Source organism: Camellia sinensis, chromosome 10, assembly GCF_055761805.1.
Source record: "Camellia sinensis isolate YWXY chromosome 10, ASM5576180v1, whole genome shotgun sequence".
In the NCBI taxonomy this organism is placed as follows: domain Eukaryota; kingdom Viridiplantae; phylum Streptophyta; class Magnoliopsida; order Ericales; family Theaceae; genus Camellia; species Camellia sinensis.
Genome location: NC_138970.1, coordinates 1,793,873 through 1,815,814, shown reverse-complemented (window position 1 = coordinate 1,815,814; position 21,942 = coordinate 1,793,873). Strand labels below are relative to the sequence as shown.

The 21,942-nt window shown below is 34.5% G+C and overlaps 1 protein-coding gene across 1 annotated transcript; it reads right to left on the bottom strand.

Moving 5' to 3' along the window:
• Window positions 1-17,147: 17,147 nt before the first annotated feature.
• Window positions 17,148-21,594, bottom strand: LOC114258277 (aquaporin SIP1-2). Its single transcript, XM_028198192.2, has 3 exons — window positions 21,014-21,594; window positions 19,379-19,651; window positions 17,148-17,473 (listed from the first exon to the last, which is right to left on the bottom strand). Exons 1-3 carry the CDS (start codon window positions 21,302-21,304, stop codon window positions 17,327-17,329), a joined length of 711 nt encoding a protein of 236 aa, XP_028053993.1. The 5' UTR covers window positions 21,305-21,594; the 3' UTR covers window positions 17,148-17,326.
• Window positions 21,595-21,942: the final 348 nt, after the last annotated feature.

Sequence of the window (21,942 nt, the reverse complement as noted above, 5' to 3'; positions counted from 1 at the left end):
GGAGGAAATTCCATTAACTTTACAAGAAGCTTTGGCATCTCCTGACTCTGTTTTTTGGAACGAGGCTGTAAATGATGAGATGGAATCATTATTATCCAATAAAACTTGGGTATTAGTAGATTTACCACCAGGTTGTAAAACTATTGGCTGTAAATGGGTTTTGAGAAAAAAACTTAAACGGGATGGAACTATTGATAAATATAAAGCAAGGCTTGTTGCAAAATGTTTTAAACAACAAGCAGATCTTGACTTTTTTGATACATTTTCTCCGGTTACTAGAGTTACATCCATTAGCTTATTAATTGCAGTGGCTGCAATTCATGATCTAAAAATTCATCAAATGGATGTTAAAACAGCTTTTTTAAATGGAGACCTGGGTGAAGAAATCTATATGGATCAACCTGAGGGTTTTGTGGAACCCGGTCAAGAAAGCAAAGTGTGCAAGCTAGTTAAATCCCTATATGGCTTAAAACAGGCCCCTAAATAGTGGCATGAGAAATTTGATTCCTGCATGATTGAGAATGGCTATAAAACGAATGAATGTGATAAATGCATTGACTATAAATCTGAAGAAAATTCACATGTCATTATTAGCCTCTATAATGTGGATGATCTACTTATATTTGACTCTAATTTTCATATCATCGTGGAAACTAAAAATATGCTTAGTAGCCATTTTGATATGAAAGATCTTGGTGAGGCTAATTATATTTTGGGAATGAAAATTACCAAAACCTGTGATGGTATATTTCTTGATCAGTCACATTATGTTGAGAAAATTTTGATAAAATATAATTTTTATAACTGCAAGCATGTTCTTACTCCTTTTGATCCTCATGTGCGCTTATTTCCTGTTGAAAATGATGAGGATGTAATTAATCAAAAAGAATATGCTAGTATGATTGGTAGCTTGCGTTATGCGACTGACTGTACTAGACCTGACATTGCCTATGCAGTTGGAGCACTTAGTAGGTTTACTAGCAAGCCTGGCTGTGATCACTGGCTAGCCATTGAGCGTATTATGAAATATTTATCTGGTACCATAAAACATGGCTTGTTTTATAATAAGTATCCTGCAGTACTTGAAGGTTACAGTGATGCCGATTGGAATACCTTATCAGGTGATTCATTATCAACTACTGGTTACTTATTTACATTGGGCGGTGGTGCTATAAGTTGGAAATTGAAAAAATAAACCATTATTGCTAATTCAACAATGGAGGCTGAGTTTATTGCTTTAGCTACAGCTAGTGAAGAAACAAATTGGTTAAGAGATTTTTTAAATGAAATCTCTTGTTGGGAAAAACCGATTCCACCTATATTAATTCATTGTGATAGCACTGCAGCAATTGGTCGAGTTAATAACCGTTATTATAACGGTAAATCCAGACCTATCAGACGAAAACACAGTACTGTGAGATCTTATATGAATAATGGCATTATAAATGTGGATTATATTAAATCTGGTGATAATCTTGCAGATCCATTAACTAAGGCCTTAGCAAGAGATAGAGTCTGGAATACATCGAGGGGGATGGAGTTGAAGCCCATTGAATATAGCAGGAGCCATGTATGAGGATACTCAACCCAGGGACCAGAGATCTTGTAACTAGGTTCAATGAGAAAAACGATCATATAATGGCCGTGAGAAATGCACTAAATTACTTTTACCCATCCCTATGATGTAAGTGCATTTATCCTGTAACGTTGTAGAGGTTGAGTTATTAAAAAAAAAACTCTTAATGAATTTCTGTAGCTCTTATTGAGTGGGGTGTCATAGTTACAGGAGCACCCTTGACAGAATTCACCTATGTGAGTGTGGTAGTGGGGCCGCTACCTATGAGATTTGGGCTCATTCTCAAATACACTCATGAATCCTGGGATCACACAAGGCCGTAATGTGCTAGCTTTTAAAGCTTTTATGAACACTTAGAATATTATGTGTGTGCAATAATTATTTATTTCCCTTAAACAATCATAGTTTAATGCTGAGCATACTATTGGCTCTGGAGTAGACATTATTGTTTCACTAATGGAGGTTCAATGCAGAACACACCTACCATGATGCATAATATCCTTATTTGCCTAATAATCTCAGTTTTTGTTACCTGTAATATTAAAATAGGTGGGGGAATGTTAGCAAGTATTTTAATATTATAATGATCTTCCGAGCTCCAAGATAAGTCTTTGCCTAGTCCACCACGCTTATCCATCCAAAGCCATACAAGATAAGGCCTTGCAAAACTTATCCCTTAAGTCTTCCTAGTCTTGGTCTTTGTCTCCTCTTGCTTATCCATTCCAAGACTTCGAAGTTAAGCAATCCAAAGTCTTCTCCAAGTCTATCCTATCTTATCCACCTTGTCTTCCTAGATAAGCTTTCTTCGTCTTGGTCTAGTTTTTTGGTTAACTTCTCCACTAAGTTTTCATTTCCATATATATATATATATATATTGAACTTTGTCATATAAAAAAAAAAATAGACACGAGGTGAAGAAGTTTTGGTTGTTTGGTTATGTCTTGAGTGAGATTATCAGGCAAATAAAAAGGGTGTGTGTGATAAAGCTTTGGGTTCAACCAATTGTACAGTATTGGTGAACCATACGACTTAGTCGGGCTGTTGTATCCTAAGGGGGGACAAGTCAAGGTTTTTCTGCTGCACCGGTGTGAGGCTTTGCCTAACCGCCGAGGGCTTGAATCTCCTTAAAGAGAGCGAGTTTCCCACGCCTCAGCCCTGATAATAAGTTATTGTAATTTTATTATTTGTATTTTCTGGTGTGTTATTTGTAATTATCACTAACAGTAACTATGATGCACCTGATTTATTGATGGTATTGATGGCTGATGAATTATCCTTAGCATCCCCCTACAAGATAAGGAGTGGAGAAACAACCCTTAGCTTGGAAGTCGAAAAAGCAAACCGAGCATAGGATAATGCTTTAGTGAACACATCAGCAAGCTGATTAGAAGTAGAGACATACTTGAGTAATAACTGGTGAGCTGTAACTTTTTTCCAGACAAAATGACAGTCTACTTCTATGTGTTTAGAACGGCTATAGAACACTAGGTTAGCAGCTAAGGAGATGGAAGATTGATTATCACACCAAAGCACAGGAAGAGAAGGTTGGGGAATAGCAAAATCTGCAAGCAACATCTGTAACCATGTCGATTCGGCAGCGGTATGAGCTAAAGAGCGATACTCTGCTTCAGTGGAACTATGGGAGGCGGTGGATTGTTTCTTAAAAGACCAAGAGATGAGGTTCGAACCCAAGTAAATACAGTACCCAAAAATAGAACGGTGATTAGAATGATCACTTGCCCAATTAGAATCACTGTAAGCTTGGAGCTAGAAATCACTAGGCATAAAATGCAAACCATGAAACAAAGTCCCCTTGACATATCGAATAATGCGTTTGGCAGCAGAAAAATGGTAAACAATGGGAGAGTGCATAAATTGCATAAATTAGCATTCTTGATTAACAGCATAAGAAAGTTCAGGTCTTGTAATAGTGAGATACTGAAGGGCTACAATAATACTTCGGTACAAAAAAGGTTGTGAAAATGGCTGAGAATCAGTGGGAAGAATATGAGGTTTCAGAGATACAGGAATGGCACATGGCTTGTAATCTTTCATAGTAGCATATTTGGTTTGAGAAAGAAAGAAACCATGAGATGAAGATTAAACAAAAATGCCAAGAAAATAGGATATATGTCCCAATTCTTTCATTGAAAAGGCTTTGTGCATGTGGATTAAGGGAGTTTGTATGAAAGCTTTATTAGTACTAGTGAGAAGTATGTCATCAACATAGATAAGGAGGTAGGAGCTAGAAAAAGCTGTCTTATGAACAAATAAGGATGAATCACATTTGCTTTGAAGAAAGCCTTGGGATAGAAGAAAACCAGAGAAAGTAAAAAACCATGCCCGAGGGGCTTACTTTAGGCCATAGAAAGCTTTATGGAGTTTACACACCATGGTACAGTTAGAAGGATCAACAAATCCAGGTGGTTGATCCATATAGACCTCTTCCTCAAGATGATCGTGAAAAAAGACATTACTAATGTCCAATTGTTTGAGAGGCCAATGATGATGCAAAGCCAAGCATAACAAGATACGAATAGTAGGCTACTTCGCCACAAGACTGAATGTATCTTGAAAATCAATGCCATGCAGTTGAAGAAAGCCTTTAGCCACAAATCTGACCTTGTGTCTGGCTATAGTCTCATCATAGTTTTTCTTAGTTTTAAAAACCCATTTGCAGCCAATAGATTGCTTGGAGGGAGGAAGAGGAACAAGATCCAAGTTCCTTGTTGTTGAAGAGTAGTGTATTCATTTATTATGGCTTAGAACTAAACAGGAGAAAGAAGAGCATGTTCATAGGATAGAAGCTCAGTATCATTAGGAGATAGAGGAGAAGAGGCTAAAAGGCAAGTAGATTGAGACTTAGATCGAGTGGTCATATGGTGAACATTAGTGAAAGAAGATGGAGGAAAAGGGAGAACAATAAATATAAAGTCTATAGGCACTATCATTGGCTATGTTGGAGCAAAGGATTGATGTAGAAGGACAAACTGCGACAACGGTAAAACAGGTGACCGAGGAGGTTGGAAAGCAGGCTAGGGCTGAGGGAAAGCATGCTGAGGCTGAGGTAGAGGAGCAGACATTGGTGTAGACACCTCATTTTGAGCGCCATTAAGACTTGGGCTCCTCATATTGAACACTTGATGATAAATTATTACATTGTGCAAATCGCTCAATTTCCTCAACAAAAGGCTTCAGTTTTCAAGCTTCAGAACCTAAATCTTGCACCCTTTTTGAACCAAAACTTAATTTTTTCTAGCCTAACCACCTAAAGACCTGTTGGCCAACAAGTGGCCGATAGGCCATTTTTGGTTGGCCGGCTGTCCACCTTCATGGCCGGCCCGCCATGTCTAGCGACACAGATATTTTCTGATGTCGGCTATCCCCATGTGAATGTCTTGCACAAGCTGGCTCAATATAGATATTTTCGATATGAGAAGGCTTTCTTCTATAAATACATGATCACCCCTAAGGTTTTGGGTTAGAAAATTTTCCGAAGAGCCAAAACTTGTTCAACTCACTATCTCTCTCTCTCTCTTGCAAAATACATACACTATGTATACACTTCCTAAACCAAAACTTGAGGCCTCTTGCTGAGATTCTTGACCCTAAATTTCAGCTCTTGAGAGTGTTTACCTTGTGGTTTGCTTAACCAAAAGTATCTTATCTTCAAGAGATATAACCTTTGCCATCTTTTGCCTTGTTTACACTACTCTTCTCTTCTCTTTTTCTTGTTATTTATACACTATTTTAGACTGGTTTTAATGGTTGAAACTTGTGATTTAAAAGCTACCAAATGTGGAGGGCTTAACCATCTTTTCTTGAACCTTATCACATAGCTTATATCCTTATTTTTCCCACTTGTTTCTTTCTTTTAGCTACTGTTTTTCAGACTTTTCAGAGGCTAAAATATGTGATTTAAAGATCCAAAAAGTGGAGGGGTTAGCCACCCTTCCTTAGGCTTGCTTCCTAGCTTTGTTCTCTTTCATTTTTGTCTATACTTCCTCCCCCATTTTTTAAATGATTTCAGTACTATTTTTTTAGTTTTTAGGGTTGTTTTAGTTGCTTATTTAATTTATACTTTAAATACTATGCTTGTATTCTTGTAAGTCCTCATAGATTTGGTTGTTTAAGCTATAGACACCAATCTATTTGAGTTGATAGCTCTCTTTACATATTTTTTATACATACACACACTTGTAATAATCACATTTACATAATCACCTCTGCAATCTCCCTCATTTCTTTGCTTTTTTTGATTAAGAGTTGTATCCAACACTAGGTTGTTGCTCAAAGCATAAGAAAGAGACTTTCCATGCTTAATGGTTTAATCTATTCGGAAATTCATTACCAAGGCATTACATTTCTCTCATGCTAAGCACAACCACTTGTTTAACACTACTTTTTATCGTTTTTTGCATTTAGTGGACGTAATTATCACTTTTGGATAAAATGAAGAAAAGATAAGAAAATGGCAAGGTAATGTAAAAAAGGTAATAAAATTGAATTGGGTTCAATCGGACGTTATATTGAACCCACTGAGTTTTGAATCATTACATACCTTGTAGTGATGTTTAGTGATTCAAGAAACAATGGCTACCCCTTCCCTTGAGGTAACACCATGATAAGAATGAGGTGTTGTTGGTCTTTTATTTCCTTTTATTAAGCTTTTGTCCTAGCGGTTCTAAGATCATCACGCAACAAACGTGCAAATATTGATGATTTGTGAACCGAATTTACTCATCCCTTGATCATCTTTATGATAGGGAAGAGCAGAGAAGATAAACATCTTCTGGAAACACTTTGTTTTGCTTTGTTTCAAATCTTTTGCAGCAGGGTAATCCCAAAAACAATGGCTGGCTGACCACCTTTCTGTCCGGCCGACCACTTTCCAAGGCCGGCCGACCACATTTTTTTGTACAAGTAGTGGCATTTTTGTGGCAGAACAAAGTAGAAACTGAGGCCAAAACAGAATAATTTTCTGACTGCAAACAGAACAGAATTTGGCAACAAGCAGAGAGGTTTTCAGGATGATGTTCTCGATTGCGTGTATACGGGTCCTCGCTTCCCGTTCAAGTCCTTTAAATTAGTGCTTTAATAATTAGTATGTTGTAAATTAATTAGTTAGCTTCATTCAGACTTGTAATAATTAGTTAATTTAGTTTATTCATTTATTTGGTGTTGTAATATTTAGTTTAATTAGGACATTTCATTCAAACCCCCTTGTGCGAGGGCAAATTTGTAACACTCGTAATATTGTGTATGTCTTCCAACCTCCATTCTTTCTTTTTTTTTGTTTACTTGGTTACGATGGTTGCATGTAGTATCATATTTTGGTTTCATATCATTACCATATGTAAATATTGATTTTTGCATGGATCGGGTTCAGTTCATCATTCTAACATCTTGTCATTTCCTACTTACTTAAATACGTACGCTATCGCATGCTTTGAGTTGAACCATATGTCTTGTTAATAAACCGAACCTAATAGTTGCATTTTGTATGTATTGCATTAGTCACTTGCATATTAGAGCATGCATTTTTCTAACTGTTATCTTCTATTTTGGCTTGCCTCGATTGAGTACTAGGTGAGCATTTTTTGCTTTACCATATTACATAAGTGTTTGTATTGCCATATCAAGCATACTACTATGAAGCTAAGTACTTATTTGATATACCTCTTGAATGCTTGTGGATGAAGGCTTTTTGCTTAAGTTGAGATGACTTTGATTAATGTACATAGGAGTTTGCTTTTTCAAGTAGTACATATTCAAAATCTTTGCAAACAAACATAAAATCAAAGCATTCCAAAGTGGGTGATTTAGTTTATACTTGTGTACCTCACATAGTAAGTTAGCACTAATAATTGGAACAAGAGCATATACTGTACGTAAAAAACACATCATGATTAGTAGAGGCCAATCTTTAATCAGGTGAGTGGAGTGCTCAATTTATGACTTTCTCCCCTCATACCTAAGTTCCCGAGCTAAGACACTTTGGTTATGACGGACAAGTGGCCTTTGGCACGAGTCATGGGTTTTTTAAATTTTCTAAAAATATTTAGGTGGTGACTCTAAAATCTAGCTATGTAGTCCATTTTTGACATTTCTTATTGTAAATCGATTTTCCAAAGATTTGTCGGATTTGGATTCTCATTTATGTTTTTCTGTTTCACATTACACTTATGAAATCAGATTCAAAACCACGGGAGTCCGAACTGTAGGGCTATTGCATCCGAGGAGACTAAACTCCTCTGAGGAGCACAAAAAACTACAATTGGTTTTGGTGAAGACAGAGGAGAAGATGACCAAAAGAAGGTCTGAAGCTAAGACAAAGTGGACTGTGAGGACTGTAGAGAATGAAATCTGACATGTCTGGATAGCAAGATTTTACCTGTGAGAGGATTGAGGCATCTATAACCTTTTATAGAGGGATGACACCCAAAAAATACACAAGCAACTGATTTCGGAGCCAATTTGTGAGGAAAATAGGGGCGAAACCAAAGGTAACACAAGTAACCAAAGACTTTAAGGTGAGTGTAGTCAGAAGAATGGTGATAAAGCAGTTCATAAGGTGAAGAATTAGAAAGAGTTTTGCTAGGAAGCCTATTAATAAGATGTGTGGCTATGGCCACTACATCAAACCAATATGTAAGGGGTAAAGAAGATTGATACAAAAAAGATATTGTAGTTTCAATAATATACAAGTATTTGCGCTCAGCGACTCCATTTTGAGATGGAGTGTGAGGACAGGAGAATTGGTGATGAATGCCATGAGTTTGCATAAACACTTTCATAAAATGATTTGCAAATTCACTACCACCATCAGATTGTAAAATCTGAAGAGGAAACCCAAACTGTTTTTTAACAAATGCTTTGAATTCCATAAATTTGGAAAATACTTCACTTTTGTAATAAATAGGGTAAAGCCATGTGAATTTACTTAAATCATCTACAAATAACACATAATATTTGTAAGAAAGTTTAAATGGGAGTCTATGGCATTTGGAAACAGAACAAGTATTACAAATCAAATTTTCTTTATTAACAGATATAAACAAAGACAAATGAGGTTTCAGAACTTGAAATTTTGAAAATGATGTATGGCCTAAACGCATGTGCCATGTAGTAATAGATGAAGCAGTAGATGCATCAGCATTTGACGAGGTGTAGCTGTGAAAAGCATGAGGTGATGATGAAATAAGTATAGGAAAATGATAAAGTCCATTAGCATGCAAGTTTTTGTGAAGAATAACTTTAGAGGTCTTGTCTTGAATGGCAAAAGAAGATTTATCAAATATAATATTGCAGTTATTATCTTTTGCCAATTGATGCACTAAAAGTAAGTTAGACGAAATTGAAAGAACATGAAGAATTTTATCAAGACGAAAGAAAATGATGTAGTATGGGCAAGATACCTTTCCCAGTGTGATGAATGGGAAGAGAAGTACCATTTCCAATGGTTACTTGATCAGTGCCATCATATGGTTTATAAGAATTGAAACGATGATGATCATTTGTGATATGATCTGAAGTTGCAGAATCCAAGAACCGAAGACAAGAATTCTGAGAGGAAGAAGCATCATTGGTGTAGACACAACAAATGCTTTGGACTGATAAGGTGTAATAGATGAGGACTGGGACTGAGTCTGTAAGAGAGCATGAAACTATGAATCAAGGCGATGCCAACACTGCATGGTTGTATGATCGGCCTTTCCACAAATTTGGCAAATAATTCCATAATGAGACCTGTTTCGAGATTGAAATCTGCCACGAGAACTTGAATATATATTAAAATCGAATCGAGAACCGTAATATGTATTTCTGGACTCTTTTGAATCACCACGAGAGAAGCCACGATTATGATGATAAGAAGTAAAACCTTTAGAGGAATTAGTATCCTTCATAGTTGCGTAAGCCATAGTTAGATCAGAAGCATGTTTGATCTTTCCTTCAACATTAATGGCCTCGGAACAGAGGAGAGAAGAAAGATCATTCATTGTAATACTTTCCGATCAAGCATGGATAGTCGTTTTAAGAGAATCATATTCAGTAGGCAATCAATTCCATGTAATTAACATAATATCTTCATCATCGATAAAAGAAGAAGCAAATTGATCAACAATAGTCATAATATTGCTCAGGTAAACTTCCATTGAATTTGAATTTTTAAAGTTTAAATTTGGCTTGTTCTTTAGTTGATGAATGTGAGATCGAGACAAAGAGGTAAAACATTTTTCAAGTAATATCTGTGGACACCCCATTTTTGACCACCCGCAAGGCTCGAGCGCTTTGCCCGGTGCACTCGATGATGAAAGTGGTATTGTGCGTGGTTCGAGGTCTCAACCAAGGAGCCTTGTTTAAGTTTCAAAACAATCCCAAACCTTCCATATTCCCACTGATCATACCCAAGAAATTCATTTGTACACCTTGTGTCACCCTATGTTGAGGCTGAAACAGAAAAACAGGAAAATTCATTAAAGCCCGACTGTGCCTCATTGAGGGTCGGCTGTGGCGATTTAGGGCCAACCGGGCTTCAGTAGCGAGAAACACTATTCTGGGCGAGATGCCGCTAAATGTCCATTTTTGAAGATATTTATGATATTTCTTGCTCAAATTCTATAAATACGACCATATACCTTTGTTTTAAGGATTGAACAATTGAGGAAAAGCCTATACACATAGAGAAAGCTCCTTCGTCCTCCTTCTTCTATCTTTGAACTAACTTACCTTCCTTGTATCATCTATATACACCATACACAGCCTTGACTCATCATCTTAGAGCCTTGGTTGACCCTTGAGAAGCTTAATTCAAGTTTGAGAGTGTGTCAAGAGTGAGTTTGATCATCAACCAAAGCTTACTCCATTTTGAGAGGTATAAGCTTGCAACTCTTGTTCTTGCTTTTGCTTACTTCATTTCTATCTATTTCTTGTATTCTTGGGCTGTTTTGCATCCATTTTAAGTGTTGGAACTTGGGTTTGGATAAGCTACCAAAGGTGATAAGGTTAACACCCTTACTTGCACCTATCTTCATAGCTCAACCCTTGGTTCCTTTACACTCTTTTCCTTTGATTTTTGAACTGATTTTCAAAGTTGAACTAAGGCTAAAAAATATGGTTTGAAGTCTTGAAATTGGAGGGGTTGGCCACCCCTCCTTATTTTTGCTTACATAGTTTTATTGTCTTTACTTTTTGTTTAGCTTTTTGAGTTCTTTTCTTGCATTTTCAGCCACTGTTTTGGCTTATTAGAGACTATTTTAGGGCTGTCCTAATCTATTTAATTGATTCAAGCTTTGATTAGTTCCTTTGTTGTAGCATTGGTCTTTGTACATAGCTTGTATTATGTTGTTCTTAGGCTTTCTTTGTCTAACTTTCATGTTATTGATCTCACCTTAATAATCAACTTGCCATTCCTTTCTTGCATTTGAGAGTTGTTTCAATTAGTTGACGGTCATTCAACACATGAACTAGAGATTCACGCTTAATAGCTTAATCTTTACGAAGATTCATTGTCAACGGCCTGATCTCTCTTTCATGTTGAGAATTACTTCCCTTTTGACGCTTCTCTCCTTTTAGAGGACTTAATTATCACTTCAGACAAATGGACTAAAGAATAGAAATGACTAAGAGAATTGGTTTAAAAGCAACCAACACATATAAAGAAAATGAGTCATGTTGCTTGAGCTTGGCCGGACGTTATACCAATTTTATCGAGTCAAGAGTGGTCATACGCTAATTCATGGCATTTTGATGATCCTCGAAGCGTATCTACTTCCTTCTTTTTTTTAGTTGATTCCATGATAAAAAGGGGGGAGTGGTCATATTCATTGCATTCATTGATTTTTGTCCAAAATTGTATCCGAAATCATCAAGCAATCAACTTGCTCATTGATGATTTTGGAAATAATTCTAACCTTCTCTCGAGGCTTTCCCATGACAGAGAAAAAAGGAAGGGACAAACAGAGCTTGAACAATTCTATCTGCACTGTTTTCATTTCAGAGCACAAAAACAGAGTTTTGCACAAAATTAAGGCACGGCTGGCCTTCTTGAGGCCTGGCCGGGCTTCATTGAGGGCTGGGTGGTCTTGAAAATTGTACATGTGCATGTATATAACCCTTGCGCATCCTCGCTTACATCATGATCATAATTATAATTAATTTATTCAATATTGTTTAGTGTAATTAGTCTCATTAATTATTAATGTTGTAATTATTATTATTATCCCTTTGTGATTGTTGTAGTTACTTAGCATAGAGAGCTAGTTTATTTATCGTGGTTATCCTTGTTGTAATAGCATAGTTAGCTAGTTAATTAGTCTCGCTTAATTTATTCATTTGGTTTGTAATAGTTAGTTTAATTCGGACTTTGGACTTTGATTCGCACCCTCTTGCATGAGAGCAATGTTATAATAAGTTGTATGTCTTCCAACCTCACGTCTTTCTCCCTTTTACTTATTTGCTTATGATGGTTAGTTTAGAAACATCACATTTTTTTTAGCATACTCCATGTTTCGCGTCCATTTGTCTTGCATGTATCCAAGGCTCGGCTCATCATACTAACCCAATATCAAATGTTCAAAATTTATTGCTTGAATACGTGCTTTATCGCATGTCTTGATTGAAATCATATGGCATGCTCATAGTCGAGCCTATAAAATACATAATGTGTGCGTTACATTAGTCATATTGCATTAATTAAGAACATGCATATTTTTCTAATTATTTTGCTTTGTTTTGGCTCGGAGTACTAGGTGAGCTTTTATTGTTTTAGCATCTTGCATCGAATGTTTGTGTTGCCATGTTAAAGCATACTTTCATGAGGCTAAGTGCTTAAATGATATAATTGTTTGAATGGCTGTGGATGAAGGCTAGTTGCTTAAATTGAGATGGTTTGATTAAATGTCCATTTTAAAGCCCACTTTTTCAAGTGGCAAATTCACGAAACGATTTCAAAGCAACACATGAGATCAAGTGTTCCAAATATTGTAAACTAATCTATACTTTGGGTGCGCATCACACAGTAAAAATAGCTAATAAATCAAAACAAGAGCATATAATGTAAATAAAAGACACGTCATGATTAGTATAGGCCTATCTTTGATCGGACAAGTGGGGTGCTCAATTCATGACCTTCCCCTCTCGTACCTAAGTTCCTGAGCCGAGACATTTTGGTGATGATGGACTAATGGCCTTTGGCACAAGTCTTGGATTTCTTAAATTTTTCAAAAAATATTTAGGTAGCGACTTTGTAATATGGCAAAGCAGTCCATTTTTGGCATTTGATTCAAATATTGATTTTCCAAAAAGAATTGTCAGACTTGGACTCTTTTTATATTTTTACTATTTTACATTGCACTTGTGAAATCAGATTTAGACTCACAAGTGGAGTCCACACTGTACGACTTTTCGCCTTCCAAAATGAACGCGGAAAGTAGGGCTACAAACATCCATACCTCAGAACTGATGTAAAGATTAAGAACAGCAGTAAAGATTGCCGACGAGAGTATAGCAGTGATACAACTTAGAAGATGTGCGTCGATCACTCTCCATTGTATAGCCTCTAGATTACAAATCTCAGTGCCCGAAGAACTTCGAATTGAATCTGGTGGACAACGATATGATCCATCAACAAATTTGAGAAGATCGGTTGCACAAAGAATATTCTGCATTTGATTTTCCTAAAGGATAAAATTTGTGCTATCTAATTTGACAGTAATGAGAGAATTAATATTTGAGATTAGTTTGGTGAGATTGGAAGGAATAGATGAAAGAGACGACGAAGCCATTGAGGATCACTCGTTAGAGTTGTAAAAGCTCTGATACTATAAACGATCTGTGGATCTATTCCATTGAATGATTAAATGAAACTAATCCTAACTGTATAACCAACTAACTAAATCTTGTTATTATATAATATTCTCATACAACCATACACATTGTAACTATGTCGCACTTACTTTATTGATGGCATTGATGGTTGATGAATTATCCTTAGCACTTATCATCTCCACTAGTGACCATCACCTCAACCATTTCAAATCTACAACCGACGACTTCATATCTAAGATAGCTTAACGTCATATTTATAATCTCTTTCTAAAATCCAAATGCTATATTTTCTGTATCTCTTCTTTTCTTTTTTTTGGTAAATTACAAATACATCTCTTGAGATTTATTTAAAATATATATTCCCCCCTGTAGTTTAAAAAATTACAAATACCTCCTTGTCAGAATTTTTTATTTAACAAAATTAATTGAAAAAGTGAAATTTTTAACTGTTCACCTATACAATAATAAAATTATCTGAATTATTAATTGAAATAAAATTTTAACATTATTAAAAACTATTAATTAACTTGATGATTATTAATAAAAGGCCTATTTGTTATGAAATTAGAAATTTTAGGGTGCATAATGTAATTTCTAGAAGCACATGAGGTAATTTGTAATTTAAGTAAATTTCAGGGAGTGTGTTTGTAATTTACCCCTTTTTTTTTTATAATTTTGGTATTATGCTTTTTTTGGGGTAAGATTTTGGTATTATGCTTCTTTCGAAGCTAACCTAAAGAGTCAAGATTTATGTGGTTAAATATATGGATTTTATTGTGTTCGCCATTTTGGACCAAAAAAAAAAAAAAATTATATTGTAGAAAGTGCAATTTCTCTGGTTTTTCATACAAAAACTTTAAAATTGATAGGTAAAAACTCAAAATTAGTGGAAAATAATTTTAATTTTAAAGGCCAAATATTTGAAATTGTGAAATATGAAATGACTAACACTTTGTTCATGAACTTAGAAGAGAACATAAATGAGAAGAAATAACTATGCAAGTTATAAGAGAAAAAAAAAAAAAAAAAAGAGAAGAGAAAAGAAAAGAAAATAATGATTAATCTTTTATGGGATGAGTATGGTCTGGATTGGAGTAAAATCAGAATCAATTCATTATCTATGATTCTTGAAATATTAGAATTAATCCAATCTGTTTAAATTGTGAAATTAATCCAAACCAATCCATTTAAACATGGATTGGATCAGTTTAGGATTACGAATTCACGTGATTAAATAACAAAAAAATATATAGAACATTTTAACTTCATAAAAACATAAATATAGCATCATATTAGTTCTACAATAGCAACATGTCTTTCTACAATAGCGACATATTGTTCTATAATTTAAATAACCATAAAAAAACTACCATAAGTATTTAAATCATTACAAATTAAACTAAAAATCAACAAACAAAAGCAATAAAGAAAGATACTATACAGGTTTAGGTTTGGTTTTAAGTTTTATATGGAATAAGAGAAGATACTATACTTGAGGGTATATAATATAAATATAGGTTATTTGTATGTGATCCGGATGTTTTCCAATCCAGAATCGTGGGGTTCAATCCGGAACTGATCCGTGGACAACGGAATTTTAATTTTTCAATCTGGAACCAAACCACAGATTTAAAAAACTAATCCAAACCTACTGGATCGGATTGGATCGGATCGAATTACGGATTTTACAGATTCCTTACTCAATCCTAATCTTCTATCATGTTTGATTAAACTGTATAACAAAAAATACAAAATAAAAAATAAATTTATTTTTAGATCCTACTCTAGAAAAATTATTTTACAGTTCAATCTAAAAAAATTCTTTAGTGAAAAATAATCTCAAGTTTACATGACAGAAAATAATCTGTCATTGTTAGATCTGAATAATGATTCTGTAATTTTTGTAATGAAATTAATCTCAAGAATTTATTCCTTAGTGAAATTACAGATTATCTAAAAAATTAATCTAAATAAATTCTTTGTGAAAAATGATTCTGTCATTTTTAGATCCTACTCTAGAAAAATGATCTCATATCATGTCAAATTTTTGGATCATTGGGCTCAGTTTGGTTAGAATGAAAATGATGGAAAGTGAAAGAAATTTTAAAAAATATTTTTTTTGTAAATTTGTTTAGCATGGAAGTGATAGAAGTTATAAAAAAATTAATTTTCTTGTACAACTCATAATAGCATGATAATTACGCTTCTAGATTTTTACAAAAAATACAAGAAAATATAAAAATATTTAAATTTATTATAGGGCAAATTACACAAATAGTCCCTATAGTTTGGGGCTTGTGTCACTTTGGTCCCTGATTTTTCAATTGTGACATATTTGACCCTGAATTTTGAATCTTGTTCCAAATAAGGACAATTGAAAATATCATTAGATTTTTTAAGAGTAAAATTGTCAATTTGATAAAATATAAATTAATTTGACAAAAATAAATATCAAACAAATATTTTTGAATTTTTAAAAATTATTTCTATACACTAAAAATAAAATTATGTAAAATTAATAAATCTTTTAGACATTTATTTTTTTTTACCAAATTAATTTTTATTATGTGTTTGGATTATGATCATGTAAAATTAATTTTAAAAAATTAATCATGTAATTTTTATTAATTTTATCATTGGTGGATAAAAATAATTTTTTAAAAATTAAACATATTTTTTTGACATTTATTTTTATTAAATTAGTTTATATTTTATCAAATTGACAATTTTACCCTTAAAATACCTAATGATATTTTCAATTGTCCTTATTTGAAACAAAATTCAAAATTCAGAGTCAAATGTGTCACAATTGAAAAGTTAGGGACCAAAGTGACATAAGTCCCAAATTATAAAAACTATTAGTGTAATTAACCATTTATTGTAAAAGTAATTACTTCTAATTAAAATTCCTTTTTTCTTATCTAAATTTCATCCTGATCAAATTCATACAAGAAATAACATTTTCTTTTCCTTTTCTTTTCCTTTACTTTATTTGCTACCAGTTTCACTTCCCATCATTTCTTCCTTTCTGATCAAAGAGAGCCTTAGCTAAAAATATTAAAAAATTTATTAAAATAATTCTTTTTAGATCTTACTCTAGAAAAATCTACACAAAAAAAAAAATAAAAAAATTACTGGCTACAAAAAAAATTAAATTCCACTTGAACTTTCTCAATGAGAAAAACAACTTTTTTTTTTGGCATTTGACAAATGCACCAACTTTTTTAACACACACTTTTATCTTTAAAAAATAATAAATAAAATAAAATATAAAAAATGCTAAGGATCCCAAATATTTTATCAAATATCTCATATGGGTATAAGAGACACATCTATATAAGACATGATAAAATATTTAAAATTCTTAACATTACTCATAAAACATAGTACACAGGCATTGGCCAAACTAACCCTTATCCCTCTGTGTCAATACCAAACTAATAATAATAATAATTAATAGTCGTAAAATAAAAGTTAAAAAGACAAAACAACACTTATGTTTTGCTCTTTTACTTCTGTCTTGTGTCTTTATCCTTCTTCTCTATCATCCCAACATCAAAGCCACCCAAAATCACCATCTCCACCACCAACACCACCCAAAACCAGCCCCTATTGACCCCACAACCTTGTCACATCCCTCTTCTACCTCCTACAGCCCTCATTACAGGAAAGGCTGTTGTTGATGGAAATATCTACCTCATTTTACTAAATACCTAGCTAAACATCAACCAGAAATTAGAACTTTCAAAACCTTCATACAGTATGCAATTTCTTTTACCAGCGGCACTAAATTATAGGTGCAAAACATTCACCGTCTTAAATTGACAAATGATATTAACAATTCCTAAGCTGCAAATAGTCCCAACCGGGAATTATCTTCATTAACACAAATGACAATAAGGCTTATTCTTTTTGGCCTTTTCAGGCTTTCTTCTCCTTTATTGGGGGAGGAAAGAGAATACGGAAAACCCATGCAGCCAATATTGCTCCTATAAAGGGGCAAATCCAGTAAACATAAAACTGCTCCCATGTGTTGTGCTGGTTGTTTACATATGCCCAGCCAAAGGCCTGCAGAGACAATCAAGCACATGTCATGCATCTAATTACTATATTAAATACTAGTCAGTTGCCCATAATTCTATAAATGATCATAATTACTCAGGAACTTATAGTCCACACACACACACACACACACGGAGAGGGAGAGAGAGAGAGAGAGCATCGTTGCATCACACTCCATGTTTGTGAAACAGAGCTACAGTTGGATAATAGTTTCTTACAGAATGTGTGAATGTAGTGATTATCTGGACTAATGTCGAAAAAAAGAAAGAAACTGGACAGATGTTGAGGATACTTTCACAAAAATGAGAGAGCTTTTCGGTATTGAGAACATTAGATCAAGGAAGGCACTCCTCGGGCACAATGACAGTGTAAATGGCCCACCAACTTGCTAACACAATAATGAATTGTAAACCCTAAGACTGGAATACTAGGTGCTAAACCAGTTAAAAGGGTATAGAAGGCTAGTAGTGGGAGGCTAGATTCAATTATCCGAACTAGACATTAATTTTGTTGGGAGTGGAGAGTTAGTTTACGCAAATCTCAAGGCAGCAACATTTAGATGCTAAGTAGTATCATATCATATCTTAAGATACTTGAAAGGGGGTCCTTGAAAGATTCAGTGTTCGGATCATCTAATGGTTCACAAATTTATTGTCTTGAAAAAAAGTCATTTATAAGGGATCAGCTTCTAGACGGTGAATATCTGGTTTTTGTATCTTTATGAAATTATGTTATGGCAGACTTGGAAGAACTAAGGCTGAGGGGCAAGTCAATACATGTCGACATGCCTTTGAGTACATTTGTCCATGTTCCTCTTAGTTTACGTTCTGATTGGATAAAAAAAAAGCATTTCTGGTGCATGATGCACTGAATCACTGCTCAAAAGATAACTTCACACAAAAGGAGAAACACATGTTCACGGCAAAGGCCAGCAACACAAAGTTCTTAAGGTGCCCTCAAAATTTCCATCATTTCAAATCAAACGCCTAACTACATAAGGGTATATTTATAAAGTCGTTGCTAACTCCATCACAAATATAAAAGCATTGCAAAATTTCAAATTTTAAAAAACTAACATTAAAATTACGAAGTTCAGATAGAAATTACAGCTGAGGAAGAAGAAAAACATTGACTGCTCAAGAAAATGGGAATTGTTTTATATAAAATGTTAGTAAGCTACATGGGATTTGAAATATGCAACAAAGAAAAATGTGCAAGTGTGTTAAAAAAACAACAAATGAGGCACTTAGTGAGTCGAAAGGAAAAATGCCATTATGTAAGGATGTCCAAAATGTAGAAATGTGGAATGAGGATGTCCAAAATGTAGTGAAAACAAAATGGGTTTGTTATAAAACTTGGCAAAAGAGTAGAAATGAGGAAATTTTTGAAAGAGGTGAATGTAAAAAGAAAGATATCAAAAAAGCATACGGTGATCTTTACAATAATAAAAGAGTACTTGACCTTTTACATTGTTGGAGGACTCCTTGTCCTCTCTCCTTTCTTAAGCTTATTCTTAATAAAAATCCTTGTCACTTTAAGAAAACAATAAATAAAAGAGTACAAGACCATAATGGCATTTTAAAGGTTCAGGCCATTGCATCTTCGTCAGAAGGTAATATACTTTGCATTCATAATTGACACTTAACAAAGGTGCAGGCCATTGCATCATAAAAATATGGTACAGATTCATTATAACTCAAATAATGTGAGTGCTTGACCAAGACCAAAAAAAGGAAGAAAATAAAAAAAAGGAAAACGTGAGTATTATGCAAAAGAAAAGGCATAGCAAAAATCAGCTGATGCAATGCAAATGGCATTTGTACCCCCCAAAATATAAATGTAAATGGCATACAGTGAACTTCCACGGTTTGCTAGATCCCCAAAGATAAAAAAGAAGTTGCTGGTACTCACATTGGCAGGATTCATGGAAGGTCCAGTATAATTGGAGCCGGTAACAACCAAAGCTACAGTTGACATAGCAAGTAACCATGTCTTCACAACTGGGCTTCTGGGACCCCTAAGCACAATCAGAAGGACAGCAAAGGTAATTATGAAGGTCAAAACCCCCTCAGCCGCCGCTCCAATATGCAAGTCAACTTTCAAAGAAGGTCCCCCGAGCATGTTTTTGTACTGCATGGGCATCACTTCAGCAATTGCCAGAGCACCACTCACTGCACCAGCTGCCTGTGAAAAAAACAAACTGAATAATCTTGTGAAGGTTTCCATTTTTACCCTTCTTACTCACATTATAAAGTTTTGTTATGTTTTCTCACTTTTTTCTCATCATCGCAGGGGCGGAACAACATAGGGGCTGAGGGGTATTAACTCTATATTTCAGGAGTATTTGTAAATTGCATAATTGGATGACCCCTTAATTTTATATAAATCACTTTACTAACTATCTATTTTATTAGTATTTCACAATGTATAATGAGACGATCTTCAACTATTTCACATGCTCTCGATCAAAAATACAAAAAACTACTTCACATGCTAGTTAATAGCATTAATTTCATCGTGTCGATTTTATTACTGCAAGAGGTACATATACTCCTTTTCTTTTTTCATTTCTTTTTTAATTTTAAAAATAAAAGAGGTGTGTATACTTTTATTTACTAGATTATGTCAGCCAACAAAATGGGGGTGGTCTAATCAATTACATATTGAGATCTAATTAATAGTTCAAAACTTTAGAACAAATGGAAAAAAAAAGGGCTAGTTAGTTTTCTTTAATTTTCTTCTCATGACATACTTCTTTTGTAGCACTTATGTAAGAAATCATCTTCAAAATAATGTACCAAAACAAACTCAAATTTTTTTATGCACATAGCTTGGCCCCTATACAAATTTCTGGTTCCGCCCCTACTTTATCTCTCTTGTAATAAACTATTCAAACAAGAAGGAAAGATGCCAATTATCTTTCTTTTCTTTTCTCTCCTAGTTAGCCAAATGGACTGTTACGATTTTCATCTCATGTTCATTCTCAGCATATGACCATTTGCATCAAGTTTATTGTAAAAGTCAAAAAAAGGTTATTTATGAAAGAGGAGTGAACAGAGAATCCAGTTTAAGTTTCATATAATGTTTAAATTAATTTTCCACAATACACTGAGCTCTTTTATTAGTTTTCCCATAAACTGAGGTATCTTGGAGAATCTATTAGGTTGATTGTCAGATCAGATCAGGACATTAGAGCTGCCACTGGTTCAATAGGGATAACACATATGTCCATGATTTCGGGGGAGTGAACAAGATGAAGGAAGTTTGATTTGAGGCCAACAACCCGCAGAGTCGTGAAATGGGTCCGGTCAAATTCTATCCACTTGTAAATTTCAGTTCCTGTTCTTGGTCGATCCAGACACGAAATTAGGATAGCATGGCTAAGGAGACGAGGTAAGAGTAAATTGGGTAGGCACAAAAAGAGGGTAAAATGAAGAAGACAAGGAATCCCCAGCCACAATTGAAAGAGATGTTTTCCGGCTGCACAAACAAGCAAAGGAAAGGAAGCAAGAATAGAGAATAATATAATAGAGAGAAAAAGCCAACCTGAGCAGGGAAACGGAGGGCCATGGAGAAAAGAGAATCGGAGCTGGCGCCGGCGGCGTAAAAGGCAGCAGTGCCAGTGGGATTGAAGCTGGCACCACCCAAGGCGTCACCAATGATGCCAAAGACGAGCAGAAGAATGAAGACAAGGACGGTGGTTATGAAGAGCGTTGCCATCCCTTGCACCCCAGAGGCAGATGCTATGATCGATGTCACTGCCCCCAGTGTTGAAGCGCAGAACACCCACATGAAAGTCAATACGGCATCACCAATCGCTGCTTTTATCAAACCCATCCTCGCTCTCTTCTCTCTCTCTCTCTCCCCGTCCCTCCTAATCCGCAGCCTCTAAAAAGAAACCCCCCCTCCTCTCTCTCTCTCTCTTTAACGAGTGAGTGACTTACCTAACCCAAAGGGGGAAGAGTCCTAGCAATAGCAGGCCAATGAACTGATTGGTTTGAAAGCATCCTAACGGTGCGCCAAGGTTATCTCGTGTTTTATGATTGCTCCACCAACAAACTACCTCACCGGCAATTTTTTTTTTTAATTATTTTTTTATAGGCAAAATGTTAACTACAGCCGTAAGCATGGAATTAATGTAAAAAATGTTTTAAAATGAGTAAAAAAATTATAAAATTAATAAAACGTGTATTTAGTTCTATATTTATTTTGTTTTTGTTTTTTTTTTTTGTTTTTTTGCCTCTACGTCACTTGTTAACAAAATTAACTTATAAATAATAGGTCAGAAGGTACTGTTGACTCATGGTGGGTTCATATCGGAATTCATTTCAATAATCTAAATAGTACAATATATAAGGTCTTTTCTAATACATCGTTAGTACAAAAAAATTATATAAATCGGATATCGATAATTACTTAATCAAAACACATTTGTGTCAACAGTTTATTTTTAAAATTATATTTGTTATTGACAT